At 37.7% G+C, this 24,853-nt stretch overlaps 1 protein-coding gene across 1 annotated transcript in view; it reads left to right on the top strand.

Moving 5' to 3' along the window:
• The window catches only part of BUB1B (BUB1 mitotic checkpoint serine/threonine kinase B), a 51,149-nt gene extending 31,344 nt beyond the window's left edge, over positions 1–19,805 (top strand). The window contains exons 10-23 of the mRNA XM_003363524.5: positions 2,605–2,717; positions 3,239–3,354; positions 3,939–3,988; positions 5,357–5,417; positions 5,548–5,653; positions 8,981–9,255; positions 10,205–10,338; positions 10,614–10,754; positions 11,281–11,381; positions 13,415–13,564; positions 15,217–15,359; positions 16,435–16,606; positions 17,389–17,495; positions 19,257–19,805. Coding sequence (XP_003363572.1) covers positions 2,605–2,717; positions 3,239–3,354; positions 3,939–3,988; positions 5,357–5,417; positions 5,548–5,653; positions 8,981–9,255; positions 10,205–10,338; positions 10,614–10,754; positions 11,281–11,381; positions 13,415–13,564; positions 15,217–15,359; positions 16,435–16,606; positions 17,389–17,495; positions 19,257–19,488 — 1,901 coding nt within the window. The 3' untranslated portion in view covers positions 19,489–19,805. The remainder of the gene's footprint in view (positions 1–2,604; positions 2,718–3,238; positions 3,355–3,938; positions 3,989–5,356; positions 5,418–5,547; positions 5,654–8,980; positions 9,256–10,204; positions 10,339–10,613; positions 10,755–11,280; positions 11,382–13,414; positions 13,565–15,216; positions 15,360–16,434; positions 16,607–17,388; positions 17,496–19,256) is intronic.
• The last annotated feature ends 5,048 nt before the right edge of the window (positions 19,806–24,853 follow it).

Raw genomic sequence — 24,853 nt, 5'->3', positions numbered from 1 at the left:
ATGGCGAAAAAGAATGGTCAATTTTCATTCTTTTGCATGTGGCTTTCCAGTTTTCCCAGCACCATTTGTTGAAAAGACTTTCTTTTCTCCATTGTATGCCCTCAGCTCCTTTGTCAAAGATAAGCTGTCCATAGATGTGTGGTTTTATTTCTGGGCTTTCAATTCTGTTCCATTGATCTGTGCACCTGCTTTTGTACCAGTACCATGCTGTTTTGATTACTGTAGCTTTGTAGTATGTTTTGAAGTCAGGGATTGTGATGCCTCCCGTTTTGTTCTTTTTTCTCAGGATTGCTTTAGAAATTCGGGGTCTTTTGTTGCCCCATATGAATTTTAGGATTCTTTGTTCTAATTCTGTAAAGAATGTTATTGGGATTCTGATTGGGATGGCATTGAATCTGTAGATTGCTTTAGGTAGAACGGACATTTTAACTATGTTTATTCTTCCAATCCATGTACATGGAATGTCTTTCCATCTCCTTATGTCGTCATCCAATTCTCTCAGAAAGGCCTTGTAATTTTCATTATATAGGTCCTTCACTTCCTTAGTTAAATTTACCCCAAGGTATTTTATTCTTTTTGTTGCGATTGTGAATGGTATTGTATTCTTGAGTTCTTTTTCTGTTGGTTCATTACTGGAGTATAGAAATGCTACTGATTAATGCAAATTGATTTTATACCCTGCAACTTTGCTGTAGTTGTTGATTACTTCTAACAGTTTTCCAATGGATTCTTTGGGGTTTTCTATATATAAGATCATGTCGTCTGCAAACAGCGAGAGTTTCACTTCTTCCCTCCCTATTTGGATTCCTTTTATTCCTTTTTCTTGCCTGATTGCTCTGGCCAGGACCTCCAGTACTATGTTAAATAAGAGTGGTGATAGAGGGCATCCTTGTCTGGTTCCTGTTTTCAGGGGGATGGCGTTCAGTTTTTGCCCATTGAGTATGATGTTGGCTATGGGTTTGTCATATATGGCCTTTATTATGTTGAGGTAGTTTCCTTCTATGCCCATTTTGTTCAGAGTTTTTATCATAAATGGCTGTTGGATCTTGTCAAATGCCTTCTCTGCATCTATTGAGATGATCATGTGGTTTTTATTCCTCAGTTTGTTGATGTGGTGTATCACGTTGATTGATTTGTGGATGTTGAACCATCCCTGTGTCCCTGGTATGAATCCCACCTGATCATGATGTATGCTTCTTTTGATGAATTGCTGAATTCTGGTTGTCAATGGCCGTTTCTTAATCGTGGTCTTTATTGACGTCTTGACTTCGTTTGGTACAGTTCATGAAATACTTCTTTACAAAATTCTTCTCTTCGTCTTTTTCCTTGGTGTATATTCCCTCTCCATTTCCTTTACTGCTATTCTTCTCATCAAGGATCTCTTCCAGAGGCCCAGGATATAGTCCTGGAATATTCCAATTATCTTTTCTTTCTACATCTCTAGGTAATGGATTAAATACTTTTTACAAACCATGGACTCTCAAATTTATTTCCCTGTCCTTAATGTTACAGCTGTACTCCAGACTCATATTTACTTGCCTGCATCTGTTGGCTCTCCTAATAGACATTTTAAACTCAACATAGCCAAAACAGAATTATTGATTTCTGCTACAGACCACACCCCAACACACATGTACCACAGGCTTCCTCATCTCAGTAAAAGGTATCACCACGCGCCCAGTTGGTTGAAGCCAAAAAAATCCAGAAGTCATCTTTGATCCCTCTTTCCTTACCATTCCCCCATATCTAGTGGATAAGGCTATCAACTCTACTACCAAAAAATTTCCTAAATCCTTCATTTATCACCATTCCCATTATTACATTGATTCAAACCACAGTCTTTTACCTGGACTACTGCAGCTGGACTTTCTGCCCTCATTCTGGCCTTTCCACAGTCCATTTTGCTCACAGCAAATGATCTGTTTAAAAAGTCAGATCATGTCACTCATTGTCTTAGAATGCAGGATAAAGTCTTTGCCCCACATGACTTGGCCGCTGCCTACCTCTCCAACCTCATCTTTTACTTTTGTCTCTCTTACTATTCTACAACCATTCTGGGCTTCTTTTTGATTCTTGAACACAGTGAGCTTGTTCCTGCATTAGGGCCTTTGTGCCAGTTAGTCCCTTGTCCTAGAGTCTTTCCCTAGATCTTTATATGACTGGCCCCTTGTCCTTCATGTTACAGCTTTATAATGTCACTTTCTTAGAATGATCTTCCCTGATCGTCAGTCTTAAGTAGCCCCTGACCTCCATCACCCTACCCAGTCACACATGCTCACATCACCTATTTTATTTTAAACACTGATTTTCTTGTTAATTTGTATGTGTATATTTGTCTCACCCAAATTGAATGTTAACGTCACATGACCAAGGACTTTGTATTATGCCTCACTGAAACCTAAATGCTCAGAATTGTACGTGTCTGTTTTTTATTGACTGAATTTATAAAAGAATAGAGACCTAGACCTCAAGTTGAGGTTATCACTTATATCATTCTCATCTGTAATATTAAGATATATGTTGAGGACATGAGTCCCAGAGACAGTTTCTGACAGAATAATTTGCTATGAGGAGTAATGCCTCAGCTCACTTTACTGTTTCTAGCCGAGCTACTGACCAGTGCAGAGAAGAGAGCAGAAATGCAGAAACAGATTGAAGAGATGGAGAAGAAGCTAAAAGAAATCCAAACTACTCAGCAAGAAAGAGCAGATGATCAGGTCATTTCCATTTTTTTAATACACAAAACTAATGCTTATTGAACCAAATTTAAACAATATAAAAGTATAGAAGGTAAAAGTCATCTCGACCGCCTTCAGAGTTTCTAGTCATTTCTTAGCTATTAGTAGCAGCAAAATTGAGCAGGAAAGTTATTTAGCAGGTGACTTTAAATGGAATATGTGGCATGTGATATAAGTGATGCAATTTATTGACTTCTTAGTTATACTCTAAACCATTGTTTTGTTACTTCTGACTCCAACTTTTTATTTTAGCCATATTCCATTAAAATGAGGTTATCTGAAGAAATTCGGTATATGCTTGGCCCTGCTCAGTTGAGTACAACAGTCCCAGTTTATACTAACCACATAAATTATTAGAAAGAACTTGTGGTACAGACATTTTATGTGGTTAGTGGATATCTAGGGAAAAGTATAGTAAAGCTAATTTTGTAAAGCTTGGAAATAGGTAGCATTTTCTAGATAGGAGGGATACATTGATTTTGTTTGTTTAATGCAAATAGCAAGAAGAGAAGATGCCTACAAAGGAGGCAGCTGAATTTCGAATTGCTTCAGAGTCTCAGGAAATACCAGGAGTGGCTCTATCCAATTCTCTTTGTCCAGTAAACGCTTGTGCCAGGTAGGACCACATTGGTGGAAGGGACAGTGCTTGTAGGAGGGCATTTAGAACTGACCTTTTACTCTCTACTGACTTGAATTCTCCTTGATTTTTATAGTATCAAGAAGACATGATTTTTGCAAGTCTCTGTCTCAAAATAAGCTTTGATGCTGATGAAGGAGAACAGAGTACTGACTTCCATTAAAAAAAAATACATGTTTCCTATAGAAACAATCAGATATAAATAATTTTTTAAAAGATAAACCACCCATTTCCACCATCAAGAGATAACTACTATTAACATTGGTACATCTCTCCTTATGTGTCCTGTTCTTGTTTTGTTTTATAAAACTGAGAGTTTACCATTTTTGTAATCTGTTTATACTGTTAATGTAACTTAACATCTATTATCAAATATACTTCAATAACAATTTTAATGACTGAAGGTTCTATCTTCTTAAAGAATTTGGACTGACAGTGCTAGAATATTTTCTTTACCTTAGAGCAAAGATGATATTTAGTGAAAAACCCTCTTGGACTTTTAAGAATTAAATAATTCTTTCTGTGGGTACTAAGCATGTGTTTTAAAACAAGTTTCTTCACAGGGAGACTTCACTTGCAGAAAACATTTGGCAAGAACAACCTCATTCTGAAGGTGGGCTGTATTTGACAATCTCATGAAGAACTTGCTGATAACAAATGCTTTAGTAACGAGTTGTAAATATTTTTCTTAATTATGGTAAAGGGAGTTGAAAGAAGGCAGAGGGGGTACTAAGGTATTATTGTATCTTTGAATCATGGAATTCAGTTATAAGCATATGATTCAAGATAGGATAGACATTTGAAAGAGTACTTTCATAAAATTCCTCAGTGCTTTGAAACATTTGGTTTAAATGTAAATTTAAATTTATGCTAACTACCAAATAATCTTCCACTTTAGCTAGTGTACACTCAGTTAAGCATATCAATAGTACCCAGCAGCCAAGACTGGAAAGTGGTCTTTTGGAAGAAAAAAAAAAGTCTTAAATCTAAACCTACTTTATATTTAAATTTGTTCTCTTTTCCATTCAGAAACATGTTAAAAGTGGCAAAACCGGGGCCGGCCCTGTGGCTGAGTGGTTAAGTTCACCTGCTCCGCTTTGGTGGCCCAGGGTTTCACTGGTTGGATCCTGGGTGCAGACATGGCACCATTCACCAGGCCATGTTGAGGCGGCGTCCCACATGCCACAATTAGAAGGACCCACAGCTGAAATATGCAGCTATGTACTGGGGGGATTTGGGGAGAAAAAGCAAAAAAAAAGAAAAAAGTGGTAAAAACATGAGTATCCACCTATAAGTAGTTTTTTAAAAACCGTTAAATAGAATCTGATTAAACCTCTGATTCAATTTATAGGAAATATAAATCATGGAGGAACATGTTAAACAACACAGGAGGATGTGGCAAAAAATCCAGCATTATGGGGCAAACAACCCAGTTTCTTCAACAAAATATTACTAAAGGAAAAAACCCCCCATGGAATAAAAGTGACTTAAAAGGCATTTCAGCCAGTCACAGTATATGAATCTTATTCTGCATTCCCAATGCAAACTTTCTAAAAAATTTTAGTAAAATGTGAAATTTGTGACTAGATATTTGATAGTCAGAAATTCTTAATTCTGTAGATATGATCATGTTTTGAGATTATACTTTTTAAAAAGACCCTCTCTGTTTCTATTTAGAAATATGTACTGAAATATTTACAGATGAAATGATATGATGTCTTGGATTTGCTTCACAATAATCCAGAGTTGCCTGGGTTTGGGCAATAGTAGTGGTGGTGGGGAATAAAGGTGAAACAAGGTCATCCTTGTTTAGATAATTGTTATTAAATGATCTCTCCTTTTATATGCTTGAAATTGTTTATTATGAAAAACAAACAGATTGCCTTTCTGCTTTCAAACAACACAAAATATTAATTGATCTAGTTGTCTTGAAGAATAGGGCATTTACTCTTGAGTATAAATCTAGTCTCTCTTTCTGTAGGTCCCCGTATACCTTTCTCCATTTTTGACGAGTTTCTTCTTTCAGAAAAAAAGAATATCAGGTTTGAGGTTTTTTGTTTTGTTTTAACACTGAAAAGTTTTCTATTATTATAAATGAGGATGAATTAGGGGGTTACTATATACATATGTTGACAGAAGAAAAAATGCTAAATGTAGTCTGTCTTTTTACAGTCCTCCTGAAGATCCCCCACGAGTTTTAGCCCAACGAAGACCCCTTGCAATTCTCAAAACTTCAGAAATCATCAACTCAAATGAGGATGTGTCTCCAGATGTTTGTGTAAGGAGCGGTATCCCTAAGTTAATATAGATGGACTAATGGATTGTTTCACTAAATTCTCACGAAAGTTTAGGGCTAAAATTAAAATCACTGGCTTGAAATAAGCACATTATTTATCTGAGAATGCAAATCAAAACTACAGTGAGATACTGCTTCACACGAACTAGGATGGCTATAATCAAAAAGACAGAAAATAACAAGTGTTGGTAAGGATGTGGAGAAGTTAGAACCCTCATACATTGCTGGTGGGAACGTAAAATGGTGCTTCCACTTTAGAAAACAGTTTTCTAGTTCCCCAAAATGTTAAACATAGAGTTCCCTCCTAGGCATATTTCCAAGAGAATTAAAAGCATGTGTTCACACAAAAACTCATACGTGAATGTTCGTAGTGGCATCATTCATAATAGCCAAAAAATGAAAACAACCCAGTGTCCATGAGTTGATGCATGGAAAAACAAAATGTTGTATATCCATACAATGGAATATTCTTCAGCCATAGAAAGGAGTGAAGTACTGATACGTCTTACAACATGAAAGAACCTTGAAAACACTCTGCCAAATGAATGAAGCCAAACACAAAAAATTATATGGTTCCATTTATGTGAAATGTCCAGAATAGACAAATCCATAAAGACAGAAAGTAGACTAGGGATTTCCAGGAGATTAGAGAGAGGCGGGGTTGGAGAGTATAGGTATATAGTATCCTAATGGGTATAGGATTTTTTTGGGGAGTGATGAAAATGTTCTGGGGCTAGATAGTGCTGATGGTTGCACAACCTTGTGAATATACCGAAAACCACTAAAATCCACTCTTTAAAAGGGTGAGGTTTTGGTATGTGAATTATATCTCAATTTTTTAAAGTGGGGGAAAAAATCACTGTCTTAAAAGCCTTTAGCACTTTTTTTTAAAAACTGACATAGTAAAGCATCTTTGTTTTTATATCACATGCTTTTTGTGGCAATGAAAGTTATGTGGACCAACCATTTTTCTTTAGTAATGTTCTATTTTAACCTCTGTGGACTAGTGACATGATAATACTTAGGATAAAAGGACCCACCATAGACATTCAAGTCAAAGTAAATAACCTTTATCATTGACATTTCATTGAAAGTTTTAGGGAAGAAAATCATTCCTCTCTTCAAACTAGCATCTGGAAACTTGTCTTGAGGTTGAAGAGAATTGAATATGTTTAATCTGAAGACTTTTAAGGGGAGATGTGATCAGTAGCTATAATGATTTCAAGCAGTGTGTTCTCCACATCCTAGGAAATGAATCACTCGGGAACTTTTTTAAACATGGTTTTCTTTTTTTTATTTATTGAGGTATATTTCATATCCAGTAAACTGCACAAATATTAATTTTACAGCTAGATGAATTTTTACATATGTGAATATCCATGCAATCTCCACCCAGATCAAAACAGAAAATTTCCAGCAACCCAGAGAGCCTAGTAAGTCGCTTATGACTAACAACTCAGGCCCTGTTTCAGCTATACTGAATTGGAATTACCAGGGATGAAGTCCAAGCATGTACTTTTGTCTGTTTTAAATACTTTCCCAGGTAATTCTGATAGTCCACTGACTGCTATGAAAAGATAACAGTGTAGAAGAGTAATTAATTACATACTATATTCTGGAGAACACCACCAGAGAACTTGATGAATAGATAGGCTGGATTTGGAGGCAGTGGTTCTAGGTTTAGCTGTTCAGGGATGGGCTGAATTGTTGAAGGAGTCAATCTTAATCAGTGTTTTTTGTCTTAAATTTTGTTAATAGATACCTACCGAAATTTTTTCCCCTAAAAAAGAAAATCACATTTAAAATATCTAAACTAATAGGGCTATAACTACTAATGAGTGGTATTTTCATGTAATGTATTCTTAGATAATAGACATCTATTTTACTTTAATCTTGTAATTTTTTAGCTACATTTATTGTTTCTTCTAGATATACCTCTCACCTCTGCTTACTAACATTGAGTCAGAAATTCAAAGTATGTGTCAAATTGGTAATGATCGAGAAAATTAATATCTAGTATCCACAAGGGTTATGAAATTGGCACAGTCTCTGAGGGCAGCTAGATAATATGTATAAGGAACCTTGGTGTTCATAAGCTTTTGGCCTGATAATTCTACTTTTAGGAATTTTTGTTAAGAAAAGTAACATATTTATAAAGGTTTACATGTGCAAGAAGATTTAAAATAGTTTTATAATGGTAAAAAAACAGAGAATAACCTAAAAGAGTTGGTTAACTTCTGATAGACTCACAGTGTGACCATCAGGTTTTTGGTTTTTTGGGTGAGAAGATTTGCCCTAAGCTAACATCTGTTGCCAATCTGCCTCTTTTTTCTTTTGCTTGAGGAAGATTTGCCCCAAGCCAACATCTGTGCCAAACTGCCTCCACTTTATATGCAGCACACCCCCCATAGCATGGCTGACAAGTGGAGCTGGTTTGCGCTGGAGACCCAAACCCGCAAACCCAGGCCACTGAAGTGGAGTGCACAGAATTTTGACCACTCGGCCACAGAGCTGGCCCACATGACCATCATGTTTTTAAAGAATTTTAATAGCACAGAAAATATGCCAAAAATATGAGAAAGAATAGTATATAGTAGCATATATGCTATAATTTCACTTGTTTTAAAATCCCTTTTTTAAATGCATAGAATATACTGTGTATGTATCCTACCAGAGGTACATGGAAACTGCAGTTGCCTCTGGGGAGCAGGAATTGGAATGGAGATTGGGGTCAAATGCAGGAGGGAGACCTTTTCACTGTATTTCCTTTTAAACTAGTTGACTTTTTAAAACCATATACATGTATTACTTTTAAAGACACGCATATTTTAAATGTTTTCCTTTTTTTATACTTTATACTTTGTTTTTCATATTTTCTACCATGATCATGAATTATCTTTAAAAAATAAAATAAAAATTAAGTATTGGGCACAGAAGAAGAAGACTTAAAAACTAGGAGGATAGCAGATTATTAGAACATTTTTCTAGACCAAAGCCAGAAGAAAAATAGTATTAGTCTTAGGTGAAAATGGTTGGAAAAAAACTATTGTCCAGTATTTTTCCTTTGTGTGGAGAATCCTCACAGTGTATTTTTTGAGAAATATAGTTTGCTGTTTTCATGATACAAAACTTTTTTCCTCAAATTTTATGATGTGTTTTTTAAAATTGTCTTTTCCTAGAGGTTCTGATAAACTGCTTCTGTACCCTGTGGTGAAAATCACTTATCTGTGTCTCTGTAAATAAAACAGATAGGCCATTCATAAGCTCACTGAAATATTTCAGCTAAACTTTACGTGGTTTTTCTTTCAGGATGAATTTACAGGAATTGAGCCCTTGAGTGAGGATGCTATTATCACAGGTTTCAGAAATGTAACTATTTGTCCAAACCCAGAAGACACTTGTGACTTCGCTAGAGCAGCTCGTTTTGTATCCACTCCTTTTCATGAGATAGTATCCTTGAAGGAGCTCCCTTCCGACCCTGAGAGACTGTTGCAGGAAGAGGATCTAGATGTGAAGACCTCTGAGGACCAGCAGACTGCCTGCGGCACTATGTACAATCCGACTCTCAGCACCAAGAAGCTGAGGTGATTGGTCATTGTAGGTTGCACCAACCAGCTTGTTAGAGTGCTCTCTTATTCTGTGTGTGCTTGTCAGGTATAGCCTTCAGTTTTCGAGCTCTTACTACCTGCCAGGTACTGTGCTAAGTGCTTTTCATTCAGTGTCAGTGGGGTTTAATAAGTGATTTGAATATGAGGGTTAGAAGAAGCCAATTTTGATAGTTGTACTAAGAGTCCCAAGAGGATTATGCTATCTTTGAGGAAATGGCAAAGTGTACCTAATTGGGAGGAAGGAGGCATTTATTTTTCCTTTACTACTGAATTTAAAGTAATGGAAAAATAGCTTGGTACTGATTTCACATGGGCAACTAGAGAAGTACTTTTTTAAGTATCTTTTGCTAGAGAGGTGGAAATGAATAAAGAATAGGTATGAGGGAATGGCATGACTAAGCCTTATGATCTATCCATGTTTAAAAGTCGGCTAATTTAAACAAACTAATTCCAGTTTTAGGAATACTGTTTAATTGCCAATTTGTGCTTTTAAAATTGTAGTTTCAAACTTTTTCCCCCAAGAAATTTTTTATCACATTTGCTAGTATGTATTCACCTTGAGTTATGTGGGTTTCCCTTTTTCCTTCTTGACCTTTTCTTATTGAAGAGTAAAAAGTCCAGAAAAAGGATAAACAGGAAGAAAGTGTCTTAGTCAATGTGTCTCAATAGTTAAGAATAGATGTAGAATAGGCATTTACTATAGACTAGGTAAATAAAGCAAAAATTCAGTAATTTAATGCTGGGCATTCCTTGTCAACCAAACAAAGTTACCCCTGGTTAAACCTGTTGAATTATGAATCTGTTTCTGTTTCATGAAAATAATGGACTTTAAAAATGAAACTACTGAATATCAAATAAAATTATAACAAAGATAGGTTGATATGTATTATCCCTATGAAGATTGACTCCTTTGTGATTCTTTCAGCCCAATTATTGAAGACAGCCGTGAAGCCACACACTCCTCTGGGTTCTCTGGATCTTCTGCCTCAGTTGCAAGCACCTCCTCCATCAAATGTCTTCAAATTCCGGAGAAACTGGAGCTCACTAGTGAGACTGCGGGTGGGTTCAGATATACCACTTGTAAGCAAATATCCACATCCAAGTGTAGAGAGCGTACTTACCTCAGCAAACTGAGCTCTGTTTTTCTTCTCTAGAAAAGTTGCCATAAATTGTGAACTTTCTAGAATAAATTAATACTAACTGAACACAGTATCATAGAGACCTGAGATAGATGAGTGTTATTAGGTTAGCAGTGTCAATTGCACAATCTTTTTTTTCCCCCCTCCTCCATTATAATATCTATTTTAGGTTTTTTGCATGATTTTTCCCCCCAGACAACCCTATTCAGTCACCCTGGTGTTCAGAGTATCGCAGACAACTACTAAAATCGTTACCAGAGCTGAGTGCCTCTACAGAGTTTTTTGTGGAAGATAGACCAATGCCTAAGTTGGAAATAGAGAACGAAATTGAATTAGGTAAGTGTCACTGAATGCATTGTCATTATGAGTATGACAGTCTACAAATAATGACTTTTTTGTACTTGAGCTTGATGCTTGAGCACAATAAATATTTCTAGATTGTAAGAAACAGCATTATTGAAGTTTATATCCCAGTAACAATAGCAATTCTTCTTCTCTTGCAGTTTTTTTTTTTGTGAGGAAGATTTGCTCTGAGCTAACATCTGTTGCCAGTCTTCTTCTTTTTTTGTATGTGGGATGCCACCACAGCATGGCTTGATGAGCCTTGTGTAGGTCTGTGCCTGAGATCCGAACCTGCAAACCTAGGGCCCCCGAAGCACAGCACATGAACTTAACCTCTATGCAACCGGGCTGCACCCCACTACCTCCCACCTCCAATTTTTAACAAGTGAATTTGAAAAGTATTCTAGGTAGTACTAACTGGCAAATATGAAGTGCCTTTAGCTTTTAAACCAGGAAGTAAAATCCAGAGAGCTATACATATTTACAGTGATTTTTAAATGGAATCAAATTTTCTCAACAGGTAATGAGGATTATTGCATTAAACAAGAATATCTAAACTGTGAAGATTACAAATTATTCTGGGTGACACCAAGAAACTCTGCAGAATTAACCATAATAAAGGTAGGACTGATTCTTTGTCATTTCAATTATCTTGTAAATAATATGGGTTGAAGCAGTAACTGTGACCCCATGTACCATCAGATCCTTCTAATAGTCCTTAAGCTTCCTTATAGCAAAGTCTGTGAGGCATCAAGAAATCACTCACTGTTATATGCCAGGATCAGACATCAAAAATGAGAGGCTATTGTGTAAATCTCTTAATATGTCCAAATGTATTATCAATGTTATCTTTTTGAGGAAATCTCTCCTGAAATTTTCTGGCCTGCTCCAACCTGCACAATTACATTCTAGGCTTCACACGTACACAGTATCACCATCAAGTTTCCATTCACCATCATCCTTGGGATTCACAGTACCTCTTTCTTTTGTAGATGCCCAGCGATATTGGATACCATTTTTCCTTCTTTCTTGATTTAAGCCATCGTATTATAGTAGCTTCCTGAGAAAGGATGCATGGGATGTAAATTGTTTGAATCCTTGCATGTCAGACAATTGCTTATTCCTCATCTTGATTGGTAGTTTGGCTGGATATTAGTTCTAGGTTCAAAACTTTTTTCCTTAGAATTTTGAACATGAGCTCCATTATCTTTTGGCTTCTTTTTGCTTTTAAATTCTTTTGCCATTCTTTGTGTGTGACTGTTTTTCCCTCTCCCTGGATCCTTGTGGGACGTTGTGTTTCTTCCCAGTATTCTGAAATTTCACAATTACATGCTTTGGAAAAGTCTGTTATCACCCATATGCTAGACACTTGGTGGTCATTTCAATCTGGAAATTCCTTCAGTTCTGAGAAATTTTCTTCAAAGGATAAATTATTCTTCCCCTCAGTCCTCTCTGTTCTCTCATTCTAGAATTCCTTTTATTAAAATACATGATCTGGACAGATCCTTTAAAAATCTTATCTTTTTTCTCCTATTTTCTATCTCATTGTCTTTCTGCTTTACTTTCTGGAATGTTTTGTCAATTTTATTTTCACTCTTACTAGGTTTTTCATTTCTTTTCTCATGTATTTAATTTGCAAGAGCTCTTTTTTATGGTCAGAGTTTTCTTCTTTGTAGCATTCTGTTCTTTATTTCAAAGATGGAATATTCCTTAAATCTCTGAGTATATTAATGATGCTTTAAATTTTTTTCTCCCTGCATCATTGGTTTCCTGTTGTCTGTTCTGATCTCTGTCTTTCATATTAGAGGCTTTCTTTAAGTCTTTGGCTCTGTATTCATGTTTAAGTGTGGGACTCTAAAAGCTAATTGAAAGCTCTGTGTATTTGGAGGGACTTTGAAAGCTGTGGGCCTCGCTGTAGGATGATCTCACTTGGACATTTTATTGGAAAACCCCCAATCTTTTAGGTCTTTTCTCTTGGGCTGATCAGATCCCTCAGCAAATACTTCTGATTTCCCGCCTGGAGCGTATAGTCCTGGCTGCTAGCTTCCTGACAGCTGAGTTGGGAAAATTAGTCTGGAGAGTGGAGGGGCAGGGAGGTGTATCTTGATATTTGATATATAAACTTCCTTTTCCTCTTCTCCATGTGGTGTTCCCACCCTCCACAGCACCTGGTATCCTCTAGTCAAGAGCCCTTCTGTTTTATGCTCTCTGGGAATAAACTTCTGGACTTCTGGAATGGAGGAGAGGCAGTTGCTAGGCTGGGCCACAGGAGCAGGAGGGGAACTCTGGGGTCTACCTTCCTCTTTAACAGAGTTTTAACTCCTGTTTTAGCTCCACCTTCACCCTTACTCCCATAGGTAATTAGTGCCACAGTTTTATACTATAGGAAGATGGTCTTGCAGTATAAATTTGGGTGTTCTCAGTTTTCTCCACTGCTAGAATCACATTTCCTTAGGTCTGCCAAGTAGTTACCTCTTGTTTCCTTTCCGGCATTGGTTGCTGCTGTGCCCTTTGTTCTACATTTATACCTTTAAAACATCCCTTCACTATTTTGTTTGTTGAGGTATTCGAAGGACTGGAGGGAGTGTTTTCAATTTGCCCACCGTAACCATCGATTCTAATTGCTCTTATTTTTTAAATATAATTTCTTACAGGTATCTTCTCAGCTTGTCCCATGGGACTTTTATATCAACCTCCAGTTACAGGAACGTTTAAATGAGGAGTGTGATAATTTGTGCAGCTGTTATCAGTACCAAGATGGCTGTATTGTTTGGCATCAGTATATAAACTGCTTCACCCTTCAGGTTTGCAATAATATAAAAACATAATTTAAAGTCCTCAAGTAGAGAGATTTGTCCTCCATTTAGCAAAGAAATTTAGAACAAAATTCCTGTTAATCTTCTAGAAATAGACTAATTAAATCATAAATTAAAAGCATTGGTCAGTGTCTTTTCCCAAGTTATTTTGACCAAGAGCCTTTTTGGTATTTTTTTTTTTAACTTATGTCAATTTTCAAACATAAAAGTCAACAATTGTGCAATGACCCAGTCATCTAACTAAGATCATCATCAGCTCATGGCTGCCCTCTTTTTTTTTTCTTGTTTTTTTTCATAAGGAAGATTGGCCCTGCCCTAACACATATTGCCAATCTTCCTCTTTTTGCTTGAGGAAGAGTGGCCCTGAGCGAACATCTGTGCCCATCTTCCTCTATTTTGTATATGGGTTGCTGCCACAGCATGGCTTGATGACTGGTGTAGGTCTGTGCCCAGGATCCAAACCTGTGAACCCCAGGCTGCTGAAGTCAAGCGTGCCGAACTTAACCACTATGCCATCGGGCCAGCCCCAGCTCATGGCCACTCTTGTTTTCAATTCCTGGTCTGATAAATCCAACATCCCTGCCATGTCTGGTTCTGATGCTCTGTCTCTTCAAATTGTGTTTTTTGCCTTTTAGTATGCCTTATAATTTTTTTCTTAATAACCGGACATGATGTTCTGCTGGGTAGAAGGAACTGTTGTACATAGGCCTTTAGTAATGCAGTGATAAGGTGGGAGGGGAGGAGAAGCAGTGCATAGTCCTATGACTTATATTCTTGTATAGTGAGTGTCTGCCTCTGGACTGTGAACTTCACAAGTGTTTCTCAGTTTTTTTCTCCCCCCGTTACATGGGACAGGATGGCTAGAATGGGCTAGAGTCAGGTGTTTTCCTTCCCCAGGTCAGGTAGGTTCTAATAATACCCCAGCAGGTTACGCTCTGGTTAACTAATTTCTGCAGAGGACAGGGCTTGTTAAGAAGAACAACCATTTCAAAATGGTTCCTTTTCTGTTCCCTGTGCTGGAAGCATGAGAGGAATTTTTCTTCAATATTTACTGTGAAAACCTGGTCTCACTCCTAGAGGTAAAACTCGCAAAAGTGTGGAGATCTATATGCTTACAGATCCTAGAAGAATTGTTGATTTTTCGGTCTGTTAGCTTTTTACTTGTTAGGACAGAATGGCAACTTCCAAGCTCCTTACATAAGGAGTGGAAACCAGAGGTCTATTTTTGCCACTCTTGTTTTATCTATACTCCTCGCCACTGGATTATTTTTAGAACCCAAACACAATATATCATTTTATTCTTTGGAATGTTCTTAAGAAAGTTTTGTTGCTTATTTTGATGGTGATATGAATTCTCCGAAATGGTTGGAATGAGGATATTTTAAAAGTCCCATTTATAGAGCACCTATTATGGGCCAAGCTCATCATTGATTCTCTTATCCATTATTTCATCAAACTCTTAGAAACAATCCTGTAGGAGAGCAGTGTTGTTAAAACTGGGACAAAGACCCAACCTAGAGAGGAGCCCACGTTCTAGTCGAGAATAAGGAGGAGTGAACGCAGCAGTTACCAAGGCACTGAGTGTGAGTACAGTCACCCCAACTTCAGAAATACTGAGGTTTCTGTCCTTCTATTTCCAGGATCTTCTTCAACACAGTGAATTTATTACCCATGAAATAACAGTGTTGGTCATTTATAACCTTTTGACAGTAGTGGAGAAACTACACAAAGCAGAAATAGTCCATGGTGACTTGAGTCCAAGGAGTCTGATTCTTAGAAACAGGTTGGTCCTTTTCATTCTCATAATTCTGTCAGCTTTCTCTTAAAACATGGAAGTTGCCATTTTCTTTTGCCTTTTGATAAATGCCATATTGATGAACATAGTATGTTAAGAGAATATTTGATACGTTAGGGTCAATAATCATGAGGAATAGTTTAAAAGAATTCAAAGAAAAGAAAATACGTTGAGGAAATAACAGTAATTCAGAAAAAATAATCAACTACTCTGAGTATTGTGATGATTCCTATCAAGAAAAGACATAATATATGAATATTTGAGGGAATGGGAAGTGGATTGTCTAGTCTTTCTTTGAGTGGGGCCAGTGCGGATCAAGCGAGGATGTTAGCAAAGCCTCGGCGCTGCTCAGTTTCAAAGACCAAAGCTTAAGTCAGGCCGAATTGAGCTAATTGCCAAGAGAAGTGGGTAAAACCCGAGTGTAAATGCAGACTGTATCAAGAACAGGGGTTAGGGTTCAGATTAAACCCAGTTTAGCCATCAGGTTCAAGGGGTGAGCACAGAGCAGGAAATAAGAAATGAGGCCCAAATAATAAGAACTGAGAAACTAGAGAAAACATTGAGGCATAAACAAGGCAAGGATGGTCCGCGATTTTGTTTTCTGAAAAGGACTAGAGGACCAACACACCCTTTTAATGATCATTGATCTTGTGGTATTTGAGTAAAGCAGTCTGGTTTAAAGACGCTTTGTCTGCCCCAACCCTGTGTCTTGGGTAAGCAGGTAACTTACTCTCTGAGGTCATTGATGTACAATAAAAGTTAGAATCATTCTTTACATTTCTCCTGACTATCTGATAATGTTCTGTGGTGGCCGTGCACTATGGTTTAGCTATACTTTTTGTCACTAAACTAATCTTGACGTTCCCTGCTCGGCTGGACACTGCCGCAGCTCTTGCAGGTGCATTTTCATAACTAACCACGGGAGGGCGCTGTTGGATAGCTAGGACACACCTGCAGTACCTCTTTTTTTCCTTTCCTTTTTTTTTTCTTTTTTTAAAGACCAGCTATGCAGCTTCTTTCATGGCCTATTTTTATTATCTCTTTCTCTTAAATCTGAGCTTAGAATCCATGATCCTTATGATTTTAATAAGAACAATCAAGCTTTGAAGATAGTGGACTTTTCCTACAGTGTCGACCTTAGGGCACAGCTAGACGTCTTTACCCTCAGCGGCTTTCGGACTGTGCAGATCCTGGAAGGACAAAAGATTCTGGCTAACTGTTCTTCTCCCTACCAGGTAAGTGTACAACAAACCTGAGGAAATATGGAGAGGTTTCTTAATCTCTTTCTTATCTAGATAAGCCATGAAAGCTAGTGTTTACTGATATTGTCTCTCCTAGAATAGATGACCTAGTTTTCAAATATTACCAAGCCAAGCAAAACGTACCATTTTTATGTCACAACACTGAAGAATATACACTTAGACATGCAGACACATGAGTAACTCAGTAACCTAAGTGTCAGGGCCATTTGTACCACTTATCTATGTGGTCTTTTATAAGTCATTTTCTGTGATCTTCTCTTTAGCATAAGGATAGCAGTGTACTCTGTGTACATCAGAATTGTTGTGAGGATTAGATGAAATGTATATAAAGAGAACATTAGGACAAATGTAACATGTTTTATATGGTAGCATTATATGTAAAAATCCCTTCTGACTCAGCTCTTACATATGGCATTTGCCGATTGCATCTGTAGCATGAACCTGAACTCATCACGTGGACCACATTTAGATCACAGCTGGAGTCCATGCAAATTCAATAGGTCTACAAATTTGAATCTGACAGTTCAGATCCTTTTGTCATCTTTCGTTCTTAAGGATAATTCCTAAAGTTGGCTCTATTGATCACTTCTTTGGGGAGCTTCTCCCTTTACTATAGGGTAAAGAACAGTCTACGAAAATGTGTCATAAAGTAAACTTAGTTAAGCATTATAATACCTTTCAACTTCCTACATAAACAAATTGCCATGATAGTAGCAGAGAATTATTTTAGCTGATGGTGCTTTTTGTGATTTCAGGTAGATCTGTTTGGTATAGCAGATTTAGCACATTTACTATTGTTCAAGGAACACCTACAGGTCTTCTGGGATGGGTCCCTCTGGAAACTTAGCCAAAGCGTTTCTGAGTAAGTATTGTGATTTCAGGGTCTTTGCTTATCCAAATAATTTTCTCTTTGTCTTGGGTGCTCTCTCTGCTTTGGCAGCTTTAGTTTGCTTAGTCCAAATGCTATGATTCCATTAATTTTAACCAGCTTTTGTCAGTGGAGCACCTAGTGCAGGACCGAGGAATTGCTAATTAAAGATAAGAGTCAAGCTATTCAGACTTCAGGCATCATTCTGGACCTAGATGTATCATGTAGACTGCAACTGTGGTATGGAAGCCTCTCAGTTTAGAAGTGTTAATTAAACTATTTTGTGAGATAATTTCCTAGCCAATTGGTGTTAGCCTTACCCCCTTTTTTAATAGTTACTGTTATCAAAAGTTAATAAACGTCTCTTGAAGAGAGTTAAGTGTCTAAATTATATACTAATTTTAGGCTCTTATTTATTTAATGAACCCAAGCTTTTAGGCTCTTATTTATTTAAGGAACCCAAGCAGAGAACTGAATCTCCTTGGTGAAGAAGTCAATGCTTTCTTATTAAGAGCTGCTTGGTCTCAGAACCTTAGTACTCCCTCAAGCCTGCTCATGAAACTTATTAAATATTCCAAGTTCCTCTTTAGCTTATCATAGCTAATGACTTCCCAGAATAAGCTCACCAATCTACCACTTATTGGTACATTCTTTAGTTAAAAAAAAATATAATAGTGTTGAAGATTTGACATTCTTTCTCCTTCATGCCCCCCTCCCAACAATTCAATTGTATTTTTTCCTTTAATTAATTCAGAATTTGGCCAGTCTTGTCTCTATCATATACTCTAAAAATGGGCTTCAGGTATAATATAAGACATACAGGATAGATTCAAGTGTCTCCAGCTGGTTATAGTCCTAGGCAGGTCTAACACAAACAGGCACAAGTCGGGTCACTGGGGGTTTCCTCACAGCCCTGCCTTAGACAATACAGTCGGCCCTCTGTATCCGTGGGTTCTGCATCTGCAGAGTCAACCGATCTTGGATCCAAAGATCTTCACTGTTGCGTCTGCACCGAACATGTACAGACTTTTTTCTTGTCATTTATTCCCTAAACAATACAGTATAACAACTATTTACATAGCATTTACATTGTATTAGGTATTATAAGTAATCTAGAAATGATTTAAAGTGTACGGAAGGATGTGTGTAGGTTAGAGGCAAATATGATGCATTTTATATAAGGGACTTGAGTGTCCACAGATTTTGGTATCCACAGGGGTCCTGGAACCATTCCCCTGCCGATTCCAAGGGATGACTGTAATAGAAGCTTCTCTGATTTTAAAAAAAAGAAGATACAAACATCATAGATTTAAGCAGTAGTTACTTCAGTCAAGCTTAGGATTCTCAGAGGATTGTGAAGATAATAAACCACTGGGTAGGGGGAGAGGGGGAGCTGTAGTCTTTCTAATGACCTAGACTTCAGGAAAATTAGAGGAGAGACAAAATTCATTTTTGTTCTATTTGTATAAGAGAAGTGCTGCATCTTAGTACACAGAGGAACTTTATAGTGTCAGATGAGAGACTTTCTTCCCCTTTACGTGCATTGTATTATAGCTTTTCTCACTATGGTAGTCTTTTTCTTTTTCGTAGTTCCACCCTGGGCTTTCAAAGGACTACTTGCATGATCTCTAACCCTAGAGTTCTAGGTATTACCTTAAATCATCTTGGTGCATAAATGTACCACTGAGTTAAACACAGAAAGAAGTCTAACTGTTATATGCCTGATTTGATGGAAATGGTTTTATATATTTTTAGGCTAAAAGATGGTGAATTGTGGAATAAATTCTTTGTGCGGATTCTGAATGCCAGTGATGAGTCCACAGTGTCTGTTCTGAGGGAACTTGCAGCAGAAATGAATGAGGTGTTTGATACCACATTCCAAAGTCACCTGAACAAAGCTTTATGGAAGGTGGGGACGTTAATCAGTCCTGGGGCTTTGCTCTTCCAGCAAGATAGGCAATCAGCTCTCTCACAGATTCCTGCCTAAAACCAGTGGTTGTATTGTGGAACGCAGGACCCGGATATGCTAGAATTAATTTAGGACACATTTAGATACACTACCAACACTTTCCTACCCTTGGGAGAGGTATATTTCTAGATAACTGGCATTTTTTACACAGTGATGTACGTACTCTTGGCCTTGTCTAACTTTTAAAGAACTGTTTTATTCTAAACGGATTCCATATGAATGGGTGCCACGTTGTCATTTAACACATTTGTCTCTACATTTCCCTTTTGTAATTTGTGACATGTACCCTTATGATCACTCTGTATTTTGTAAATAATAAAATAGTATTTGTTAAATTTGTGCTTCTAACATCTCATCTACTTTTTTTCAACTAAGATAATAAATGGCTTGATTTTGCAGACAGAAGTTATTTTACCATGAAAATGTATATATCCTAGACTTGGAACTGCCATGATAGGATCATAATAAGAGAGAATAGCCAACCATTCCTTTAGGTGTTCCCAACCTTCCACTAAGTGGTCTAGAGTGAAAAGTAAATGAAATGATTTGCACAAGGCCAAATTTCCTTAAATTTCAAGTGGCAAAATTGTTTTCATTATATTTTAATGTTTCTGTTTTTTATCCACCAGGCCCCTTGGTCTATTTATGTTATCTAGTGGTGCTGATGCTACTGAGTCTCTTGATTAGGACTGTGTCTGTTAGAAAGGAAAAGAAAAGATTTTGAATGGGGTCTAGCAACCTTTCAGAAATGGAATAATCTCCATTCTGTTACTTGCAGAATGACTGGGTAGGGGCAAGGTTAATGAAAGAATAGAAGGGAGTTTTGTTGTTTGGAAGATTTGAAGGGACAGAAGATCAGAATAAAAGGATAACTTGGAAGCATGGATAATTCAGGAGAGAATAAGTCTAGTTTAAGTATTGGACCCCCAAATGGAAGCATGAATTACACCTGGCCTTGGGGATAAGGAAGAAAATTGGTAGAAAAAAGGCAATGAAAACTATCTTATTTCATATCTAAATATCAAAATTATCAAACGTGCCTCCATATTGGTGCCTGGTTTATTTTATTTTGTTTTTTATTTTTTACTCTAGTTGATCACTGTTACTGCTTTAAGATTGCTGGAAAGCAGAAAATTCTAAGTATATCTCAACTAAAAATATTTCAGCATGTATAATTGAGGCACTGAAACATGACTTGGATCTGAAAGATAAGCAGCTTAGAAATTTTTGCTCTTAACCAAAATATGACTTCAAACATTTTCATCTTTGCTTCTGGTACAAGTGATATTGTAAAATTATATATCTGTATCTTTTATGTAATTGAACCCTTCCACCCCTCTGCTCTCCTCATTTCTCAAGCCACCACTTCGACACGTAAAGTCATTCCTCTGAGGCTGGATGGTAAATTTAGGTTCTTAACGTAGGCTTAGCCGCCATCTAGTGAATTCTTCAGCAGTCTTGATGGCAAGGCTGACAAACCACTGCTCTCTAAAGCCTCTCCTCAAAGTCCACTCTGAGGAGAGGAAGGGGAATCTGAGGGAGCTGCTTTGTCAGAGAACTTGCAACTGTTTGCCACCTCTCCCTCCATTCGCATTCCCTCCAACCCTGACCCTTCTTCCGAGAGGGGAGAAAACAGGACCTGACCACTTGGAACCTCGAATGTCTTCGTGTTCTCTTTGCCTGAGCATCAAGGCACAAAGCGGGTGCAGTTCCATCTCCCTTATGTTTTATGCTTCTTTGTCTTGGGAGAAGAAAGTCTCTGTTTTTTGGCAGAAGCTTCAAGTGGTTCTTATTTCTTGTCTCACTAAGGCAGGAAGAGCATAACAATGGACCTGAAAAAGAAAAGCACAGCTGAAAAGACAGGATTTTCACTTCTGTTTGAAAAGAGACTATGAAACATATAGTGCCTCACCATTCACAGTACATCCGCTAATCTACCACGGGTGGAGCCTTCATCCTCCTGTGACAGTTGTATGGGAAACCTTCCACTCAAGTCAGAGTGTTCTAACTCATGCCAAACCTGAATCTGGAAATAAAAAGGTTTCCTATAGCATAGGACTTTAGACTGTTAGTTGAACTATTATCTCAAGGTAGATAAGAAAGCCTTTCAGACGGTTAGCACAAGACTTTGAAATGAAATTCTTGATATGTTTCAGCTAAAGTCTTCACAGACAGCAAAGAAATGCTTCTTTTCTGTTGCATCAGAAAATGAGGAACTCTTCCTCCAACTGCACCAGCTCTTTCTAATATGCCAAAATTTGCTTCCAATCTGGCTCCTCAAATTAAGACTTCCCTAGTGAGGAAGATATATTTTTTTTTAAAAATTCTAATATAGCACACTTTGACCTTAATGAAGCGCTTAGTTCCACCAAAGACACAAGAAGCCGTGAATATTTAGTAAGATAAAGGTGGCATTTCAATTCAGTATGGGAAATGATGGATTATTCAATACCTGATGTTGAGACACTGGATTAGGGTTTGAACACTATTGCCACTGCCACCGCTAGTTTATACAGCACCTTTGTGCAAATTAGAAAAAGCCCCCTTTGTCTAGTGGATTCAGTACCTCCCAGTGCACCATCGCCTGACTGAACTTCAGCCCCCGCTTATCCCCTCAGCCTGGTGCCCTTGTGCAGTGAATACACTGTGTGGCCATATGAGGTGGTCATGATATTTGCATCATCTTTCATTTGCATTATCTCCAGGTCTCATAACTGGTCTCTGTGCGTCCCGCACGCACCTCCAGTCATCTCAGAACCCTCCAGTGGCTTCCCATCTTACAGGCACAAAATCCAAAGTCCTTGTCACAGCCCACAAGACCCTACTGGCTCTGACTCCGCTGTTCCCTGCCTCCTCTTCCTTGCTCACTTCGCTCTAGCCTGTCCACCCCCTTGCTGCTCCTCAAACATGCCACCTAGTTTCTCTCCTTACAGCCTCTTTGCTTGCCATTCCTTACGCCTGGAATGTTCTTTCCTGATCTTCAAGTGGATTACTCTCTTAGTTCCCCTCAGATGTCTTCTCAAGTCTCCACCCTGTTAGAGAGGCCTGCCCTGGCCAATCTGTACACAATAGCATCCTACACACGCACTGCTGTCCCTTTCTATCCCTCTACGTTGCTTGAGTTTTTCCATAGCACCTGTCACCACCTCACGCGCATGTGTGTGTATGTATAATTGTTTTCCTGTATTCCACTACTACAATTTAAGCTCCTTAAGGGCAAAAATTTCCTTTGATTGCTGTTTTAACCCCAGTGCCTAGGGCAGTACCTGAATGAATAAAATATGACAAAGCACTATTTTACCTAAAGTATGAAGAACTCTTTAAAAACATCAAAAACCAGGGCCAGCCTGGTGGCATAGTGGTTAAGTTCGGCATGCTTTGCTTCAGCGGCCCTGGGTTCACAGGTTCGATCCCAGCATTGGACCTACGTGACTCATTAAAGCCATCCTGTGGCAGTGACCCATGTACAAAAAATAGAGAAAGATGGGCACACATGTTAGCTCAGAGCCAATCTTCCTCACCCAAAAAAAAAAAATTGAAAACTGATAGAAACAGACAAACAGCATGAACAATTCACTGAAAACATTTTAATGGCCAACATACATGAGATGTTCACTCTTATTCCCAATTAAATAAAATGCAAAATAAACCTGAAATTTCCATCATTCACAAAAAGTGTCCAAAAGATTTGTTGAAAGCTGTGTTTGTGAGGGTGAGGGGAAACTCATTATTACTCGAAGTACAAATTGGTACATTATTAGAAGGTGATTTGGCAATATTTATTAAATTTAAATGTTCATTCCCTTCAGCTGAGAAATTTTTCTTAGAATTTATCCTAAATGAACATTGGCACAGGTGCTCATAGGTAAAGCACTGTGGGTAATAGTTGTCCTCCCTGCTTCCCAGGCTGTTAGTCCCACAGGGACAATCCGGATGACAGACCCAGGAAACCAGAGTCCTGGAATCGCTGCAGGGGTGACATCAGACCGTTTCTGTAGACTGTGGGGTGCCTTGGCATCGGTGCTGATGGCCAGTCTTCAATTTGGCGTGAGCCTGAAGAGATGGCCAAACCTGAGTTAGGCTTTGAAAGATGAATTCCAGACATTTTCGGCTCATGTTAAAAAATGTCGAGGGGAAAAAGTTACTTCTCTGGGAAGAGTGTATAGCGGTGGAGAGAGGAAAGAACAAAGGTTTTATTTTTCATTTTGCAATTTCTGACCATTTTTAATTTTCTGACCGTGTACAGGTATTACTGTTTTTTATGTCTATAGGATAATCTAAGGTGAGAAATTACGGGCCATGGTTTTGTCATCTTTTCCCTTCTCTACATTTTAAAAAATAAAAAGCCTGATAAGTGTTAGTTTTTTTTTGAAAAATGGGAAATTTGGGAAGCTTTATCATCCAGATATAAAAGCAAGATTAATTTGGAATTAAAATGAAAGAGTGAAATTAATTTTAAAGCATTGGAGATAATATATTTAAATTTCTATTTTTAGTATGCTAAAAATTCACACATGTTCAAATGTTTTGTAATGTTTCTGGTCGAGACATGTTTTCGAAAATTACCATCTTCCTCTATTACAACTTCCTGTGAACCAGGGATTGAATTACATAAAACTTTTTTCAAAACAAAATACATTTTACGACTTTCATACAAAAACTTGTTTCCACAAACTTACATTGTATGATTAAGAAAGGAACAAACAATCAGGAATTTAGGCTAAACCTCTATAAACATAGACTTTTTTCCATCTAAGCACACCACTTCCAATAATCTTGCTCCTTAGAGGATCCCAAGGCAGACTTTTGGCTGCTGAGCAGTATTTCACGTAGGTTCAAATTGGCCTATCCATGGGAAATAGTGGTTACCCAATCAAACTGCTAGTTTCCAAACCCCTTGCAAGCAAAGAACTGTATGTCTGTTAATTTTATATACTCCCAGAAATTAGCACATGGGTCTCAAAAATAAGTAGTGAATTACAACATTGGAAAAGAGCAGCCACAAGTTCAAAAGCTAGTTATATTGGAGTCTTGGTGAGGGGAAAAAAATCTGTCCAACTCTAGAGGAGCCTAGAATTGCAATCTCACTTTTATTTCCAGTGTGTCTCTGCGTATGACAACCTTCTGTTGTCATTGATTGCTGACCTTACATCCTGCTACACTTCATTGTCCTGTTTACTCCTTTCAAAATTAAATGTTATTTTCACAGGTGTATTTATTCCATCAAAATGTGTACTTTCTTTATTTCCCATGTGTCTTTAATCCAGCCTCACATTCATTTGAAACACTTAGTTATATGAATCATCATATGCTACAATTTCAAAGCAGTTTAATCTTACTGGCCTGGTCATGTGATGCATTTTATTTAATTGCTTCAGTCCTG

The sequence above is a fragment of the Equus caballus genome, chromosome 1, assembly GCF_041296265.1.
Source record: "Equus caballus isolate H_3958 breed thoroughbred chromosome 1, TB-T2T, whole genome shotgun sequence".
NCBI classification, from domain to species: Eukaryota; Metazoa; Chordata; class Mammalia; order Perissodactyla; family Equidae; genus Equus; species Equus caballus.
The sequence above is the reverse complement of the archived record's forward strand: the minus strand, read 5'-3'. Positions and strand labels throughout refer to the sequence as shown.